The sequence below is a fragment of the Ostrea edulis genome, chromosome 10 (genome assembly GCF_947568905.1).
Source record: "Ostrea edulis chromosome 10, xbOstEdul1.1, whole genome shotgun sequence".
Taxonomy (NCBI): domain Eukaryota; kingdom Metazoa; phylum Mollusca; class Bivalvia; order Ostreida; family Ostreidae; genus Ostrea; species Ostrea edulis.
The window spans coordinates 5,907,089-5,927,802 of NC_079173.1; the positions used below are offsets into that span (position 1 = coordinate 5,907,089).

Here is a 20,714-nt window from a genome sequence, read left to right on the forward strand (position 1 = left end):
ATAAAAGTTAGAAAGTGTTTTCCAAGAATTCAACCCTTATATCATGTACTTGCCCAAAACGGCGTTTTGAATATCTGACCCTATTCTTAGCATCGAACCGAATACCTGGTGTGATCTAGGCAAGTCAAAACCCGTGCTTTCGATGACGACTGAATTCTTGCCACGTTGTCACTTGCTACATGGTCATTGAGAATTACGTGGTCAGTGGCGGATTTAAAGGGGGGCGCAGCCGGCGCCCCCCCCTTCCCCCTAAAATTTTCAAATTTAAGGTAAATCGTGGTATATTGTTTGGAAAAATGTACTAAACGATAAAAGAAGCAATAATTTCTTCCACTCCCGGAGAAATAAATGACAAAATCTTTTGATTTTTTTTAAATTACATTATTAGGAGTACTTAATTTTTTTCCAAAAAAAAACTTACAATTTGCGTTATTTTACTAATTTCACCTTATAATCGAAATTAGTAAAAATGACTTAAATAGGAGACATTTTTCAAGCTCTATGAATCGTTTGTCATTTACAAATCAATTAAGAGGGGGGATGGGGTTGGGGGGGGGGGGGGTGAAATGACTGCTTGTCTTCCTGTGGCTTATTTCGTATCTGAATATTCCGAGAAAAGATTCTTCAAATCAACCTTACAGCCAAAGCGTAAAAAATGTGGCGATATCTACAACATTTTGACAATTCAATAAGTATGTGGAGTGGGAAGATTATGTGCTGCTATTTTTGAAATGATAATTTTAGCTGAGCACTACATAATTTACAGTAGCGGATCTAGTGGGTGGGTTTTATTTGAACGTTATCAACCAAAAATTATCAGCATAAAATTTGCTCTTTTGCGGTCTTCGATTCACCTCCCTCTTTGAAAGAATTTTCTGGATCCGCCACCGATTTGTTATCAAGAACTACAACTCATTTCATGTTCATTTATACCACTAAAACTCTACCAGAGTTGTCTTTCTCTAAGAAGCAGAAGACACTTGCTGTGAAAACGGAAATGGATGTTGAATTCTGAAGAAAAGCTTATTTTAGTGATCTTTGCAGGTACTTAGCAAAAATGACTGTCGGGTACAGTGTTATTAGGTAGTACACTGAATATATCGTCTGGTTAATTATCTATATAGATCTATGTGAGTTGCATAAAAGAAATATCTATTGGGATTGTCAACCTATAGTTAGAATAATCTAACTGTGTCTCGAGACAGGCCCTCGGTCCGTAGGACATTATCATTTTAGCGATAGAACATTCTTTCTAGTCAACCTAGGCCTAACGTAACTTTGTGTTTGTTTACACCAGTGGCGGATCTGGCAGTGTTGAAAGAGGTGCGACCTAAATGTGTACTTTTTCTACCCAAGATCATAAAATGACAAAAAATTCTTTCTTTTTAAAAGATTATTCAAACAAATGTAGGGGGGGGGGTGTTAACTCCCTGTAGATCCGCCACTGGTTTGGGTCACAGTTACCTCTGGGGACAAGTATGAGGTATTAAAAGAGGTTCAAAGAACCACAGGATACAATATGACATTTGTCGATTTGATATAAAGGTTCAAGTTGTTTAATATTGTGGCCTCGATCTGTGTTAGGAGTAAGGACTTCAATTTTTTTTAATTTATGCACACCATTGTGACCTGCACCACCCACCCATTAGTGTGGGACAGCCTAGGAGTCTAAAGTTTTATATAGAAGTGTATTTGATAAGAATTCTTTCAAAATGCATTTAAAATCCACAATCGTCAATGATATAATTCTTTATGTTGTAATGCCCTCACCCTCGTGTACTAAGTGTAGATTCCAGTTTGTAGACACAATGATCTCGGACAGCGGCTACAGAAATACAAAAACTCGTGTGAGCAGTAAGGCCCACCAAGTCTCTGTCGTATATCTTGAGAACCATGATGGTTATTGGAATATATATATATATATATAAGTTAAAATAATATACATGCATCCTCATGAAGTGTACATTCAAGTTTGTTCACACAGTGACTACTGAGGTCACAAGAGGAAAAGGTGTTTTCTTCCAAAATAAATTTTCTTTTTAGGAACCACAAATTTAAATTCATTTTACAAATAAATATATATATATGCAAGCATCATCATGTACCTTAATTTGTCCACAACACGACTCTTGTGTTCAAGATGAGGTCACTAAGGAGGAATACACAGAACTGAGATTTTTGTTTTAAAAGAGATAATGCGACAACTCAGATGGGTATCCTCATTCACTGTAGATTACAGTTATTTCATGTTAAGATGACCCCTGGGATTAGGATGGAGTCACAAAAGAGTTATAATGATTATGTATGAATAAAGTAGATATTTTTTAATGAAATTCTTTCAAAGGACCCTAGCAATCATGATGAATTCTATTATTTTTTTTAGAATTATGTGTACTAAGCATCTCCATGTCTTGTAGATTCATAGTTACCATCGCGACCCCTGAGTCCAGGTAGGGGAAGATGCACTATATCCACCTGTGGGGTTTCGTTGTGGGGCACAGCATCAAAAATGCATCATTTAATGTAATAATTAAATGAATATTAATGTCAAAGAATAATTGTAAAACTAATGATTTGGATTAGAACGCTGCTCAGGATGTCCACTTTTTTGTCTCGGGCTCGTAATCCTGTCTACTTTGTGTCTCGATTGTTTTGTTTTTGTACTGAGATATTTATTTCGTATTGTCTATTTTATCTAGAATGTTGTCCACTAAGCTAATGATGGGGATTGTAGCACTACCCTGCACACAGACATGGAATTGATCTGCCTAGTCCATTATCAGAAGAGTGACCAGGACTGTTCCTCCCATCAGAGAAGTTTCTTGAGAAGCATTACAAGGTACAGACCTACATTATTTTAAATCAGTTTTACTTGCCTGGTCACTTGGCCGGTTATCAACTTATTTTTTTGAATAATCATCTGAAAACTTTTACCGCCCCTTTGGCCCAATGGATATGAAAACGGCTGGCTTAAAAATATCATGATTCATGAATATAATAAAACACTTTTGTTAAAAACAAATTCTTAGATTTCAAACATTCATTGTTACACTTACTAACACATAGTATATATATTGTACCTAATAACCATGTTAACTGCTAGCAAATAATTTAGAAAAGAAGAAATATATATACACTGTATTTATAATCTCTTGAAGAAATAAATCAAGTCTTGTTACATAATTATAGATATTATTAAAAAATGGGTCTGAGCTAGGTTTTGTTTGTCACATAAAACTAACACAATAGTCGACGTCATCTTTAGTGGAACACAATCATCGATTATAATCGAAAATCAGTTGATTGTTGGCAAATTCTAAGCTCTCGATTACGAAAATTTTATTCCAATTAATAGCTTTTTAGATTTTGTTTTCTCAACGACTGTAGTTTTTGAAGAATATATCTAGTAACCTAAAAGTTTTGTTTATCGTAATGGCGGCGCACTCAAAAGCGAAAGTATCCATACACGGGGAATAAAGCATGTTCGCTTGGTCAGATACTGAGATAGCCATACTTTGATTCAGGCATATAAACGAAGGACTATTATCAAAGAGAGTCTTGATACTAGCTAGTAAAGCCACGAAATGAAATGAATTTCTTTCCTCATTTTACTTTGCTGAACATTAGGCCCTAATTATATTTTGACTGCTAGTCAGTTAATGACATTTAACTTTGATATACGGGCCGTGGGATATAACTGAAGCAAACAATATATGTTTTGGGCGACTTTTATATGTGCAATTACCAATAAAAGAATAAAAAAAAATACACACAGAAAATATTCACTTATACTAGACTCTCAGCTATAGAAACAACAAATATAAACATAGAAAATATTTATTTACACTTTTTCAGTACATATGTACTTTAATTACTGTAATTAGTATTGAATTTCTTTATGTCCGATTATAATCAATAATTAGTTAGTAAACCAATCATCGATTATGAAATTCTCATCGATTCCCGGGCCGCCATCACTAGTCATCTTCGTTTTGTCATTGTCATCTAGTAAGTGACCATGTAGTCAGCAAAGTTCATTCTTTGTCACCATTTTAATTATTTCATGCTTTGAGGTGACACTTTTAAGGAAGGAGTACACAGTTAGTGTTGCTGGCTGCAAGAACAACTCGCCCTCCCCCGAATACATAATGTGTACAGCCCGGGGTTACAGCAGGTAACCACTCACTTTAAACAGGGATTTCATGTAGGGACTCATTTCTCCCAAGTGTCTTGACATTCACCAGCTGGCAACATATGTGTCTCGATCAGCTCAACCTCATTTACATTCTCAATTTTAGCAATAAATTATCATTAAAATTTTTAGGGACTTGTCTGAATGGGCAGAAGAAATGTTTTAACTGACTATCCCATCATTGTCAGCTGTTGGAGACTGAACAATTTACTGAAATCAGTGCTGGGGTGTAGCAGTCAGTGGGTGTCCTCATTTGCCCCAAGAAGAGTCAGAGAAGTATTCATTTTTACTGTAAAAAGTTTAGTTCATGTAAAGAGCATGAAGGCAGATTTTACAGTTATCTCCCTTAGACTATGTAAATTATAATACAGCACTTGCTAATGATGTTATTTTACATATTAAATGTTGTGTGAATGTTTTCAATTTGGTTGGTAGTCAAAGACATGAGTTATAGCTGCCTGTATTGTACCAGTTTACCTACATAATTAAACATAGATTACATGCACCTGACTCTCCAGGACATGTTATATACCTGTCTGTCTTTAGATGGGACGTATTATGGTACAGCAATGTCTGCATGTCTATCTTTAGATGGGATGTATTATGGTACGGTAATGTCTGTATGTCCGTCTGTAGATGGGACATATTGTGATACAGTAATGTATGTCTGTCTGTCTGTAGATGGGACGTATTATGGTACAGCAATGTCTGTATGTCTGTCTGTAGATGAGACATACCATAGTACAACAATATATCTATGTCTGTCTGTACTCTGTAGATGGGAAGTATTATGATACAGCAATGTCTGTATGTCTGTCTGTAGATGGGACGTATTATGGTACAACAATATCTTTATGTCTGTCTGTAGATGGGACGTATTATGATACAACAATGTCTGTCTGTAGATGGGATGTATTATGGTACAAAATGTCTGTCTGTAGATGGGCAGTGTTATGGTACAACAATGTCTGTATGTCTCTCTGTAGATGGGACGTATTATGGTACAACAATGTCTGTATGTCTGTCTGTAGATGGGATGTATTATGGTACGGTAATGTCTGTATGTTCGTCTGTAGATGGGACATATTGTGATACAGCAATGTCTGTATGTCTGTCTGTAGATGGGACGTATTATGGTACAACAATATCTGTATGTCTGTCTGTAGATGGGCAGTGTTATGGTACAGAAATGCCTGTACATCCGTCTGTAGATAGATTGTATTATGGTACAGCAATATCTCCATATACGTCTGTAGATGGGGTGTATTATGGAACAATGTCTGTAGGTGGGACGTATTATGGTATATTAATGTATGTCTGTCTGTAGACGGTACATCAATGTCTGTAAGTCCGTTTGTCGGTGGGACGTATCACTGTACAGTAATGTATGTCTGTCTGTCTGTCTTAAGATGGTATGCATTGTCCATCATCAGTGGCCTCGTGGCTAGCCTGTCAGACTCTTGACCAAAAGGTCGTGGGTTCGAATCCTGGCCGCGGCAGAGCCGACGTTGTGTCCCTGGGAAAGGCAATTTACATGAATTTCCTCACTCCACCCAAGTGTAAAAGGGGTACCTGGCTATAGACAGTGAAAGATATTGTTAGAATGTTAGTGCTTTAGCGCCTGTAACAACAGCTTGCACTGTATGCTTCACAGGAAGCTGAGAAAGTTCTAGGTTGATATAAGATCTGCCGGGGTGATAATGTATTGTGAAGCGGTTTTAGCAGCTGGAAAAAGCGCTATGTTATGTAATTTGAGTGTGTGAGTTTTGAGTGCTAGTGAGCATGTAGAGTGTGAATGGTTTTGTTTGTGTCCTTTCTGTGTGAATCAAGTTATTTCTTGTTTGTGTTTCTTTTCCATATGTCAATATTCAGTTTGAAAATGAGGAGTTTTTCCTATCTCGAGTCAAAATTATGACAACCGATAAGACCAGTGAGTCTCTTGTTTAGATTGATTGATTGTATCTTGCTTAACGTCTCGCTCGAGAATTGTTCACTCATATGGAGACGTCACCAAGACTGATAAAGGGCTTCAAATTTAGGACTATGCTCGGTGCCAATGGCCATTGAGCAGTGAGGGTTATTTAGCGTGTCACACCTACTGTGACACGATACATCTGTTTTTAAGGTAATCTCCGAGGACCTGTGACATCCACACCTGATGGTTTGGCGATGGAACTGTCACTACCTATTTTAATGACTTAGGTCTGTCACAGTCGGGATTCGAACCCCGGCCCTTCGCATGCTGGGCGAACGCTCTTAACTTCTCGGCCACCGCGACAAAATTCTTGGGGATTTTAATTTGCTGAAACTTTCATTTACATGTACTAGTACCTGTCTGATTTCTGGCCATTCCAGCACTCATTCTCAGTTTGGTTTTTCAGCTCCCTGGGCCTCATGAGATTGTGACACCGTGCAGTAGGAGCAGTTTCTACTGGTATCTCTTAAAAGCAGACAGAGATTTTCTTATCATCTGATCCATTTCTGGAGACAAACTTTTGTATGGAGCTGGTAAAATTTCTATCTTTTTTTAGCTTGTTTGAGCAATAAGCTCAAGTGGGCTTTTCTGATCACCCATTGTCTTTACCCTATCCTCAGTGTTTAATATCCTCCAGCATTCAGATCATGTTTAGTTTTGGGCATAAAAAACTCTGCAGAGAGAAATCCGAATGTAGGACGATATTAAACATTGCATCCATAGTAATATAAGCTCAAGTGGGCTTTTCTGATCACCTATTGTCCGTTGTACATCTGTCTGTCCATCTGTCTGTAAAGTTATTTTCAACTTCTCTACAATAACATAGCCCAATTTCAACCAAACTTAGTATTGTTAAAGGATTAGAAATCGTTTAAATGAAGGACCTAGCTTTTAAGGTTATATAATCAACAAATGGAAAAAAAAAATAGCAATGGGTTATTTAAGAATCGTCTCCATAACTAATGAACTAGAAATGATGAAACGTCTATAAGTTATTTGAAACCTTCCTGACATATTGTAAATTGTTTGAAGTCTGGCTTCAGGGGATAGGATTAAGGTCATCGGTGCTTGGGAAGGACAAACACAACAGGCCAATGACCCCATTTATGGTAAAATGGTGGGGACATTCTGAAATTTATTGGGCTGAAATAATGTACATTGGGGCCATTTTTTCTTACCAAAATTTGTCCATTGTCCGTCATCATTGTCGTAGGGGTCATCATAAACTTTTCACATGTTCATCTTCTTCTCAAGAACCAATGGGCCAATTTCAATCAATCTTGGCACAAAGCATCCTTGGGTAAAGGGAATTTAAGTATGTTCAAATGAAGGGCCACACCCTTCTCCAAGGGAGATAATAGCAAAATAGTGAAACTAAATTAACATCTTTAAAAAATCTTCTCCAGAACCACTAGGCCAATTTCAACCAAACCTGACACAATTCAAGTTTGTTCAAATGAAGCATCGTGTCTCTTTCCAAGGGGGGTTAATAGCGAAATTTTATAGTGAAAATACATCGATGACTTTTGTAAATCTTCTTCTCCAGAAATAATTGGCCAATTTCAGCCAATCATGGCACAAAGCATCCTTGGGTAAAGGGGATTCAAGTTTGTTCAAATGAAAGATAATCACAACAATGCAAAAATAGGGTGTGATTGTTTAAAAATGATCTTGTCAGGAACCAGAAGAGCTGAAATTTACATGAAAGCTTCCTGATATAGTACAGATTTAAGTTTGTTAAAACCATGACCCCCGGGGATTCATTAGGGCCACAATAGGGGATCAAACTTTTACATTCAAATGTATAGGTAAAATCTTTGAAAATCTTCTCAAGAACCACTGTGCCAGGAAAATACAAGTTTACATGAAAGCTTCCTGACATAGTGCAGATTCAAGTTTGTTAAAATTATGGCGCCCGAGTGTAGGATAGGGCCATAATAGGGGATCAAAGTTTCACAGATAAATATACATGTATAGGGAAAATCTTTTGAAAATCATCTTCTGAAAAATCACTGAGCCAAAAAAGTTTGCTTTTACCAAAAAGCTTCCTGAGATACTAGTGCAAATTCAAGTTTTTAGCTCACCTGAGCTGAAAGCTCAAGTGAGCTTTTCTGATCGCTTTTTGGCCGTCGTCCATCTGTCTGTCTGTCCGACTGTCTGTTAAACATTTACATTTTCAACTTCTCCAAAACCACTGGGCCAATTTTAACCAATGTTGGCACAAATCATGCTTGGGTGAAGGGAATTCAAAATTGTTCAAATGAGGGCCGAACCCCTTATCCAAGGGGAGATAATAGCAAATCAGTAAAAATACACTGAACATTTTTAAAAATCTTCTTCTCCAGAACCAGTAAGCCAATTTCATTCAAACTTAATGCAAATCATCCTTAGTTGAAGGGAATTCAAAATTGTTCAAATTAAGGGCCAGGTTCTCTTCAAAGGGGAGATAATCACAAAAGTGTAAAAATAGGGTGGGGCCATTTAAAAATCTTCTTCTCATGAACCGCTGTACCAGTATAGTTGAAATTTAGTGGAAGTTTGCTGACATAATGGAGATTCAAATTTGTTCATATCATGGCCCCCAGGGGTCGGATGGCGCCACAATAGGGGAAACCATATTTTATATGTATTTATATAGGAAAAATCTTTTAAAATCTTCTTCTCAAGAACCATTGAGCCAGATGAGTTCAAATTTACATGGAAGCTTCCTGACATAATGCAGATTCAAGTTGTTCATATCATGGCCCCCAGGAGTCGGTTGGGGCCACAATAGGGGAAACCATATTTTATATGTGTTTATATAGGAACAATCTTTTAAAATCTTTTTCTCAAGAACCATTGAGCCAGAAGAGTTCAACTTTACATGGAAACTTCCTGACATAATGCAGATTCAAGTTTGTTCATATCATGGCCCCTGGGGGTTGGGTGGGGCCACACTAGGGGAAACCACATTTTATATGTATTTATATAGGAAAAATCTTCTTCTCAAGCACCATTGAGCCAGAAGAGTTCAAATTTACATCGAAGTTTCCTGACATAGTTCAGATTCAAGTTTGAAGCTTTATGACATAGTTCAAATTCAAGTTTGTTGAAATCATGGCCCCCGGGGTGTCAGGTTTTGCCACAATAAGGGAAACTGTATTTCATATGTGTAAATATATGATAAATTTTTAAAAATCTTCTTCTCAAGAACTACTGTGCCAAAAAAGTTGAAATATACATGAAACCTTTATGACATGGTGCAGTTTCAAGTTTGTTCAAATCATGATTTCCGGGGGTCAGGTATGTCCACAATAGGGGAAACCGTTTTTCATATGTGTTAATGTAAGATAATTAATCTTTAAAAATCTTCTCAAAAACCACTGTGCCAGAAAAGTTGTATTTCAATGTACCTGAACCTCCCCAACATAGTGCAGAATCAAGTTTCTTAAAATCTGACATGGCTCCTGAAAAGTTAACGGAATAACAATGGGAAATTCATTTTCCATGTGTTAAAGTGACTCAGGTGAGCGATGTGGCCCATGGGCCTCTTGTTTTAAAATATGCCCCCAGGAGAAGGGTGGATTGATTCATTGTATATTGTTTAACGTCCCTCTCGAGAAAATTTTACTCATATGGAGACGTCCGGAGAAAGGTAGAGTCACAATAAGGGATCAAAGTTTTATATACATGTGTACAAATATTAAGGGAAAATCATTAAAAATCTTCTTCTCAATAAACATTGGGCCAAAGAAGTTTACATTTACACGAAAGCTTCCTGACATAGTGCAGATTCAAATTTATAAAATTCATGGTCCCTGGAGGTAGGATGGGGCCACAAAGTTTTACATGTGAACACATGGTGAAAATCCTTATATCCTTAGGATAGGAGAAAGCTGAAGATAACGAACAGTGATCAATGGGGAACTATTCTCTGAACTTTATGTTGAGACATGATTGGTTGGAAAACTATTTTCTGAACTTTACGTTGGGTGGTGAGGGGGTGAGAACTGATTTCTGAAATTTATGTTGGGAGGTGATGGGGTGGAGAACTATTTTCTGAACTTGACGTTGAGACGTGATGGATTGGAGGACTATTTTCCGAACTTTGTGTAGTGAGGTGACAGGGATGAGAATTATTTTCTGAACTTTACATTGAGACAAGAGGGGATGGAGAACTATTTTCTGAACTTTACGCTGGGAGGTGAGGGGGCGAGAAACTTTTCATTGATGTCGTATAGGACTTAATGTACATTTTATTTTGTATACAGAGATTAGATATTGTGAAGTGAGTGTTTTTAAATTGACGTTTGTTCTCAATTTGGTACATTCAGAATGATTACATGGATTTTTGTAGACATTCTTGTTCTAATAGCATAATATTATGGTGGGAAGAAATCATTTTGGGTACCTAGTACTTAATGTTGAAATCAATTTTACAGGGTAGCAGTTACTTGAGATGTCCGGCTGATGGATGAAGATAGTTTCCCTGAGACTCTAACATTTTGTAGAACTTGGATAGCTCTACTCAGTATTGCTGTAGAAAATGTCAGGTTTGGAAATGAAATTATGTAAAATGTTTTATTCCTCATTCAGAGAATGGCTGGGGCATATAGTGTTAAACCATTTTAGCTCACATGAGCTGAAAGCTAAAGTGAGCTATTCTGATCAAATTTTGTCCAGCATCAGTTTTTTCATCCATCCAAAGGGGAGGTAATAACAAAAAATAGGGTAGAGTTATTTAAAATTCTTCTCAAGAACCGCTAAGCCAGAAAAGTTGAAATTTATATAAATGCTTCCTGACATAGTGTAGATTCAAGATTGTTCAGATTATGGCACCACGGAGTAAGATGGGACCACAAAAGGGGATCAAAAATGGTGGAGTCATATTTAAGGATCAAAAGTATTACATAGTAATATAGAGGAAAAATCTTCTCTTTTTTGTAAAATGATGAACCTTGAGTAAAGGCAATTGTATAGCTATGACACAGCTAGTTTTTTACTCAGGTGACCTATTGCATTTGGTTGTCGTCCGTCGTCGTGCGTTGTGTGTCGTCCGTCGTGCATTGTGTGTCGTCGGTCATGCGTTAACAATGGAACATTTTTAACTTCTTAATAACTGTCTGTCCAATTCTTTTCAAATTTAGTATGAAGCATATTTAGGACAAGGGGGACATAAATTGTAAATTTCAGGATTCCAGCACCCCTGGGGCATTAGGGGCGGGCCAAAGACTGCACAGAATGGACCAATTTTCAAAAATCTTCTCAAGAACCGCACATGCGTAAGAAAAACTAAATGTGTAAAACACTTAAATAACATCTTTAGTGCTATTGATACTAAATTGAAAGTGTAAATAGATATTTAGAAAGAACAGGTAGTCCTTTACCAAAATTGTAAATTTGATGATCCTAGGGATAGGGGTTTTTGGTATGAGGTTGGGGCCAAAATGGTCAGTTATTAAATGGTGAACAATTGACATTTTTAATTTCTTCTTGATAACTATCATTCCAGGCCGTTTCAAATTTGGTATGAAACATATTTGGAACAAAGGGACCATCAATTGTAAATTTCAGGATTCCTGCAACCCTGGGGCCTATGGGGTGGGACAAAAACTGCCCAAAATTGGCCAATTTTCAAAAAATCTTCTCAAGAACCACACACGTGTAAGAAAAACTAAATGCATATTGATGTAGAGCAGGAAAGTCTCTACCAAAATTGTACATTTCATGATCCTTGGGGTAGGGGTTCTGACCCCAGGGCGGGACCAAGCTTGGTATATAGTGTTTATGTGAAAAACACTTAAATAACATCCTCTTTAGTGCTATTGATACTAAATTGAAACTAAATGGATAGAGCAGGCAGTCCTTTACCAAAATTATAAATTTGATGATTCCCAGAGTAGGGGTACTGACCCCAAGAAGGGCCAAACTTAGTATATACTATTTATGTGTAAGTTTACTGTTATTGTATAAAATCTAAATGCATACTTATGAATAGCAAAAAAGGATGTACACAAAATTGTGAATTTTAAAACCCAGGGTTAGGAATTTAGGATGGGTCCAAATTAGTCATAGCTTTTGATGTTTTAATGCTAATACACCTATCATTTAAAGCATTTCATCAGTGTAGGCACTTTTGAGGGCAGTGAAGTTTCCAGAACGCATCTTGTTTTATACTGTTGCTGAACATTAGAATTTAGCTTAGATGTTCAGAATAGGAATTTTTTTTCTAGATTGCATAGCCTGTGGGAGTAGTGTTGATACTTTTTCACTAGTATTCAGGTGACCAATAAGACCTGTGGGCTTCTTGTTTTCAAAAGCAGTATATTATCGGAGATAAAAGTCAAAAGGATCCACACTACAGCTCATTTCCATATTCTAATCAAGTATTTTTTAAAATCATGTACACCTATAGAATCATATTGATGCTGTCAATTTATAACATTGAACGCATCAGTGTGCTCTCAGCTACGCTTTGAAGATCATCCGGAATTCAAAGGTTTCTTCATGCTTACATGGTTATTTTATCTCACGTGATTTAAAATGACAGCTAATTTGTCATGTAGAAACTTATTTAAATACCCCCTTAAGGGATCCAAACTTACTTTTCATATAATTAAGAAATTATAAATCATCCCCCTAGCAGAAACCATTCCATATCTGTACTGACCAACCAATTTTTGATAAACAAACGTGCGATGTGTTCAGATAAAAATAGCACTTACTTTTAAAGACCTGTATGTGTTTCTCGTAGCTCTTGGTTACGGTCATACTGATCCACACGTAAATTTTAGTTCGCGTGTGAGTTCTCGCATAATTTGTCAAAATACTGGATCTACCTATTTTCACTTTCTCTTACTGGAGGGCAGCACTGTTCCTTGTCAGTGGCCATGCGTCTGTACATTATTGTTGGAGGCTCGATATTTTTTGCAAGGGCCATCAGAAAGTATTAATTTTAGGGTTTAAACGAGAATTTTTAACTATAGAAATGTATCTAAATTGCAAAGTTCATACCTTCAATAATGCAACAAAATTTTAGAAAGCTCTAGGAAAGTTGTTATTTTGTGATTTTTGGGCAAAATGAGCTGTATTATCTCTTTGAAGAACTGTGAGCAGTAAAATCTCAAGAAGTTAAAGAAAATCGCGAATAACAAAGAAAATAGTGCAGTGAACGACCATGTGTAATTAACTCTCTGCATTAAGTGTGGACATTTTATTAACACATGGGTATTCTTCTACTAATCAACTAAATTTGATTTTAACATATATGATTTCCCAGATATTTTAACAAAAGAATTGGCCACAAGTTCCTAAATCTTAGAATATCCTCTCCAACTCAAGAATTTAACATGAAGTGATTGGTCATATAGAATTGTTCAAGGTCTCTTGGATTTAGTAAAACGAAAGATCTCTTATTCACCATTTAAAGGTTTTCAGCAAGTTGAAGTACCAATAAAGGTTTTGCAGCTGGAGTAAATCTTCAAGGTCAAGGTCAAATATCATTTTAGCAAAGGGTCTTGTGATAAAGAATCTGATATACAAGATATGAAAGCCCCAGCTTAAATAGTTCTGGAGATATGACCTTGATGAGGTTTTTTTAAAAGTTGGTCAAACTCCAAAGCCAATGTCACAAATAAAAACTTTGATAGCTATAAAGGTTTTGTCACAAGAAATGCGCACATGAAAAATGAATGACCCATCACTTACAATTCAAAAGTGATGAGCAGCAAGGTTCAAGTTTCACCTGAAGTTTTGAAATATAAGTCAAACTTCAAGGTCAAGATTGCAAAGTCGAAGACAATGGTGTAAAATGAAAGGTTCTGTCAGAAGGAATTCATATACAAAATTTGAAGGCTGTACTTTAAATAGTTCAGGAGATTCTGTCTAAGTTTGGGTTTCTTTAAAAACATCAAACGCTAAGGTTTACGTCACCAGGTTGAAATCTCTGGTAATGTCAGGAAGGTCTTTTTACATAGAATGCTGATATATGAAATATGAGAGCCATATGACTCCCAATTCAAAAGTTAGTAGCAATGTTAAAGTAGGGGGAAGATATACAGGACAGGACAATATGCCTCCCCCTCCCCCGCTATAGTCGCAGGGGTATAAATCACTTGAATCCACACACCTGCTACACTTGAAAATGATTTGTTTAAGTGAATTATCTGCACTATTTAAACGTGTTTGCATATTAACATGACGAATCATGACCTTGCTGTTTTTAGCTCACCTGAGCTGAAAGCTCAAGTGAGCTTTTCTGATCGCTTTTTGTCTGTCGTCTGTCTGTCCGTCTGTTAAACTTTTCACATTTTCGACTTCTTCTCCAGAACCACTGGGCCAATTTCAACCAAACATGGCCAAAAGCATCCTTGGGTGAAGGGCTTTCAAGTTTGTTCAAATGAAGGGCCATGTCCCTTTCAAAGGGGAGATAATCACAAAAATAGGGTGGGGTCATTTAAAAATCTTCTTCTCAAGAACCACTAAGCCAGAAAAGCTGAGATTTACATGAAAGCTTCCTGACATAATGCAGATTCAAGTTTGTTCAAATCATAGGCCTCTGGGGTTGGATGGGGCCACAATAGGGGATCAAAGTTTTACATACAAATATATAGGAAAAATCTTTAAAAATCTTCTTCTCAAGAACCACTGAACCAGAAAAGCTGATTTTTACATGAAAAATTTCTGACATAGTGCAGATTCAAGTATGTTCAAACCATGGCCCCCGGGGATAAGATGGGGCCCCAAGGGGGATCAAAGTTATACACACAAATATATAGGAAAAAACTTTAAAAATCTTCTTCTCAAGAACCACTAAGCCAGAAAAGCTGAGATTTACATGAAAGCTTCCTGACATAATGCAGATTCAATTTTGTTCAAATCATGGGCCCCGGGGGTTGGATGAGGCCACAGTAGGGTATCAAAGTTTTACATACAAATATATAGGAAAAATCTTCTTCTCAAGAACCACTGAACCAGAAAAGCTGATTTTTACATGAAAACTTTCTGACATAGTGCAGATTCAAGTTTGTTCAAATCATGGCCCCCGGGGGTAGGATGGGGCCACAAGGGGGGATTAAAGTTTTACATACAAATGTATAGGGAAAAACTTTAAAAATCTTCTTCTCAAGAACCACTAAGCCAGAAAAGCTGAGATTTACATGAAAGCTTCCTGACATAATGCAGATACAAGTTTGTTCAAATCATGGCCCCCGGGGGTAGGATGGGGCCACAAGGGGGGATTAAAGTTTTACATACAAATGTATAGGGAAAAACTTTAAAAATCTTCTTCTCAAGAACCACTGAGCCAGAAAAGCTGAAATTTACATGAAAGCTTCCTGACATAATGCAGATACAAGTTTGTTCAAATCATGGGCCCCGGGGGTTGGATGAGGCCACAGTAGGGTATCAAAGTTTTACATACAAATATATAGGAAAAATCTTCTTCTCAAGAACCACTGAACCAGAAAAGCTGATTTTTACATGAAAACTTTCTGACATAGTGCAGATTCAAGTTTTTTTCAAATCATGGTCCCCGGGGGTAGGATGGGCCCCACAAGTGGGGGGGGGGGTCAAAGTTTTACATACAAATATAGGAAAAATCTTCTTCTCAAGAACCACTGAACCAGAAAAGCTGATTTTTACATGAAAACTTTCTGACATAGTGCAGATTCAAGTTTTTTTCAAATCATGGTCCCCGGGGGTAGGATGGGCCCCACAAGTGGGGGGGGGGGTCAAAGTTTTACATACAAATATAGGAAAAAGCTTTAAAAATCTTCTTCCCAAGAACCATTGGCCCAAAGAAGTTGACATTTACGTGAAAGCTTTCTGACATAGTGTAGATTCAAGTTTGCAAAGGGTAGTTTGGGCCATAATAGGGACTAAGGTTTTACATGCAAATATATATGGAAAGTCTTCAGATATGGGCCAAGGTGACTCAGGTGAGCGATGTGGCCCATGGGCCTTTTGTTTTTAGATGAATTTCAAAAACATTTCCCTATACATTCCCTTAAAAAAGTAAGTCCATTATTGTGGTTCACACCCCCCCCCCCAATGGGGGGGGGGGGGGGCCTCCTTCCCCGAGGACCACATTGTGAACAAACTTGAATCTTCACTACCTGGGGATGCTTGCATATTGATATGATTAATTATGACCTTTTCATTCTTGTGAAGAAGATTTTTTCCTTTATATCTCCATGTAAAACTTTGACCCGCTGATGAGGTCCTACCCAAACCCAGGCAGGTCATGGTTTTAACAAAATTGTATATATACTATATCAGGAAACTTTTACATCAATCTCATTTTTTCTGGCCCAGTGGTTCTTGAGAGGAGTTTTAATTGACCCACCCTATTTTTGCCGTTTCTTCATGATTTTCCTTTGAACAAACGGTACCGCTGTGGTGGTCGAGAGATTAGAACGCACACCCCGCATGCGGAAGGCCGGGGTTTGAATCCTGGCCACGACAGACCTAAGACGTTAAAACAGGTAGTGACAGTTCCATCCTCAAACGCTCGACATCAGGTCCCAAGATCATGTAGCAAAATCAGACTTAAGTCAGAATTCCAATCACCTGTAAGATGTTCATTGCTTTTGGACTGAGACTTTTATATTTACAGACACTAGCAATACAGAATATCAATTTTTATTTGGGATGGTTGTCTTCTTAATCATTTCATTGCAATATTCAGATTTTGACTTAAGCTTAAGATGTTTCATGATCCAGGGGCCAGGTGTGAATGTCACAGGTCCTCTGAGATGACCTTAAAAACGGATGTCCGGTGTCACAGTAGGTGTGGCACACCTAAGAACCCTCACTGCTCAATGGCCGTAAGTGCCGAGTATAGGTCTAAATTCAAATGTTAAACAAGATGCAATCAATCATTTGAACAAACATGAATTCCCTTTATGTAATACAGGGGTCTCGGGTTTGATTCCCGGTCCAGTCAAATCATGGATATCAATCTGGATCGTTCAGTGGTTATAGCACCTGACTGGTAATACAGGGGTGTCGGGTCCAATTCCTGGTCAAATCATATCATGGGAACGAAGGCCCATGGATTCGATTCCTACTGCGACACTGATTCAGCCATATCTTATGTAAACATGTAAATATGTCACAGACTATCCTTGACAATTCAGTTTGATATGATTACACTTTGTTTATTTTGTAGGACGGTGGAGATTTAGATAAGTGGTGTGATGTTATTGATGGTAAACAGAAGACTGTGACCTTGAATCTGAAGATCTGTGATGAAGACTGGACGTTTGGGGTCACTCTCTGTTACAGTACTACAAATCTAAGTAAGTACTCAGTAATAATGTAAGACTGAACTCTGTATCATGTTTATCTAATATATACATTGTAAAATCAAACACAAATTAATTCACAAACAAAATAATGTTCTGTTAAACTCACAAACACAAGTACATGTTACACATCACAAACAGAGGACTGTAATGTACACAGGGCTGTAATTAACACGGGGCTGTAATTAACACGGGGCTGTAATTAACACAGGGCTGTAATTAACAAGCTGATGTAATTAACAAGTAGAAGGAATTAACCCAGTTATGTAATTAACACTGTGTTGGTAGATGTAATTAACACTGTAGAGCTGTGTAATTAACACTGTGTTTATAGATATTGGATTTTCTTCACTTTAGCAGTGCCACACTCAGTCACAAAGAGGTTGTCTCTGATGTCCACACATAAACCGTATGGACAGCGTAAATCACAGTGAATGTAACGGAGGAACTGTCCGTCCTGATCTAGGATGTGGATACGGTGATTGCCACAGTCTGCTGTCAGGATGTGACTCTGGCTGTCTGTAGTGATGCCGCGTGGATCAAATGATTGCTTGGTATTAGAGGGATGACCAGTGTATCTAAATCGGAGTTTTCCTGACTGATTGACCACCACTACTGCTCTAATGTCAGCCACACAGATATCCAGGTTCTTGTTCTCACTGAGGTATTTACTGTATTTATAGCTATATGATGGATGGAAAGCGTAACCACCAGATGAGTAGAGAGGACGACCCTGATCATCAAACTGAATGCTTTGTTTCTCTGTGGAGCCGGAGTAACGCACGACTTTGTATTGTTTGTAATCATCACTGTCCATGGTAACCAGGAGATCGTTAGCCGCGGTACAGCAGACATAGCGAGGTCTCCACCCCTGTAGTGTGATCACGGTCTGTATCTGTTTATTCTTAATTAAGTTTATAGTGTGTTTATACTCGTCAGTATAAACAAGATCTCCGTCCCGTGTCACTGCTATGTCGTATGGTTCGTACCCTGACTTGGTTTGTATTGATGTCAGTAGTTTACTCTGGAGGTTGAGCAGCTTCATGGTTTTGTTCTCCCCGCATGTCCAGACTTGATCTTCACTCAGACAGCTAACACTGTATAGTCTGTAATACCTAGTGTCTATGGTGGCGGTGACGCGCGGCTCATCAAGCAGTGGTTTGACTGGAGGAGACGATACAGCTTCTGCTGACTTCATTGTGTCGCCATGTTCTGTGTTAATGGATAATGGCGGCAGAGAACCGAACATTTCATTGAGCTGATCTTTGTTTATTTTCTGAGCAGACAAACTGGGTACTGTAACTCGGACTTTAGGCGGTAATGTTCTAAATTCAGAATTCCTAGATTTGTAAGTAGAGGTTAAGGAGACGTCATTTGATTTTAGGATTGATTTCAAGTCTGACATGATCTGTTTGAGTTCCGCCATTTTCTGTGTGATTTCATCTGTGTTTATATTTAGCGCGTCCAGATGTTTAGTTTTCATCTCCGCAATGGCGGATTTCCGCTGGTTGACAATGGCGGTAATCTCCCGGTGTAGAATTTCTCCTTGTTTATCGGCATCTGTCGTCAGTTTCCCATAATTCCTTTCTAATTCGGCTTTCTCAGTTTCGACATTAGACACCATTTCTTCATATCGGGGATAAATTCTGGTCTCTAATTCTTTTAGATTTTTTTGTAAACTTTCTGTTTTAGCGCCGAGTTTTTCCAGAATATTTGATACATCGTGACCTTTGTGTTTTCCAAATAAGGCGCAGGTAGAACAGACAGGAATGTCGCATTTTTCACAGTAAATTTCACATTGTTTATCGGCGTGGTCTGGACATTTTGGGTAGTTAGGGGTAGCCTTTCTGCGTAAAAAGGGCACGACTTTGTGATCTTTGGAGGTATCTGAGAGGTGCTCCCCAACACAGGCCTTGCATAAGTTTATATTACAAAGTTCACAATGACTCTGTAGGGGGACAGTTTCACAGAGGTCACACAGTAGGACTTCCTGAGCACTGCGCCGGGGATGCATTTCTGATGTCGGGATCACACGAGAAGTTTACTGTTAAATAAATAAAAACGGAATTTCATTTAAAGATTTTGACAGATTACAACAATTAATGAAATAGAATTATAGTATGATATAAAACACAGCGGTCATTACTATAATAATAATCTAGTCTCACCTGAAAATCCAACATGGCCTCCCTGTTCTGTTCTTTCGACCTTCCGTCTAGTCCTGAGCATTAAATACCTGTGCGGCGTGTCAGCCTGTATACACTATCTACGTGTTATCGCTTGAGTAAATACAGAGCGTATATAGTTTTAAAGTTTGGTTTGACCTAGTTTATGTTGGGTAGTTTTGCTAACATTTACGTCAGACGTAAAGTTTCATTAAAAAATTGGAATTTGCAAACAATGCATAGATATAACTTCTTTGATTATATCCCTTTTTATATTGAATTCGGCCCCTTTGTGCAAATAGAATAATATTTATCGTTAAAAACGATTAGCAATATTCATGGGGGGGGGGGGTGTCATGCAGCGGACCTCCGTTTCTGGTACTAAATAGTAAATACATATACATGTATGTGTTTTTATATACTTTTTTCTTTTGTAGAATGAGTTGAGTGGAATAATGAACCTCCAGATGTCTATGTACACGTGTATGAATAAACTGTTGTACTCGCGCGTGCGAGCTTATCCTATATTATGTGCTTGAGTTTTATTTCCTTAATATTTTAGGTTTTGTTGAATTAGCGGAGGGGCGGATCCAGGAAGTTTTGAAAGTTTGGGGTCTAGCTAACATTAACTTTGGTTTTCAAAGGAAGGAGGAGTCCACCCTCAAAATGCGTTATTTAAGAAAGTCTTTTGACGAAGGGGGAGGTGTCCAACTCTCAGACCTCCCTCTGGACCCGGTACTGTCAGTGACTTACAATAGAGATTATAAAAAAGGACTTCCTTCCAGTGATTTATTTCATAATAATGTGTTTGTTTTTATATGGCGGATCTAAAGCCCCCCCCCCCCCCCTTCTTTTTGTGCGGATCAACAAATTGAAGTTATTCAATTTTAACGAGACTTTGAGTCTAAATGATATGAAAGGTGGATACTTGCTTCGTTCAAATTTATCAACACCAGTATATCATTTAATTCTACGGTAAATAAGACGAAACACTGATATATATATATATAAATTACATGTAGCTAAGTACTTCATTACTAGCTTGAAAATACGGATGTATATTTAATTGCTGTTATAAAATTTAGAAATTCAAATTA

The 20,714-nt window shown here is 37.6% G+C and overlaps 1 protein-coding gene and 1 long non-coding RNA gene across 2 annotated transcripts; one reads left to right on the forward strand and one right to left on the reverse strand.

Annotated features, from left to right (window-relative positions):
- The first annotated feature begins 555 nt into the window (after positions 1-555).
- On the forward strand, positions 556-20,144 carry LOC125666646 (uncharacterized). The gene is made up of 7 exons (XR_008799284.1): positions 556-1,044; positions 2,700-2,839; positions 4,325-6,700; positions 10,589-10,699; positions 17,317-17,446; positions 17,810-18,339; positions 20,055-20,144. It is a non-coding gene; the product is annotated as an uncharacterized LOC125666646 (long non-coding RNA).
- On the reverse strand, positions 17,477-19,712 carry LOC125666619 (E3 ubiquitin-protein ligase Midline-1-like). The gene is made up of 2 exons (XM_056151753.1): positions 19,621-19,712; positions 17,477-19,496 (listed from the first exon to the last, which is right to left on the reverse strand). The coding sequence occupies exon 2, from the start codon at positions 19,464-19,466 to the stop codon at positions 17,781-17,783; it is 1,686 nt and encodes a 561-aa protein (XP_056007728.1). The 5' UTR covers positions 19,467-19,496; positions 19,621-19,712; the 3' UTR covers positions 17,477-17,780.
- Positions 20,145-20,714: the final 570 nt, after the last annotated feature.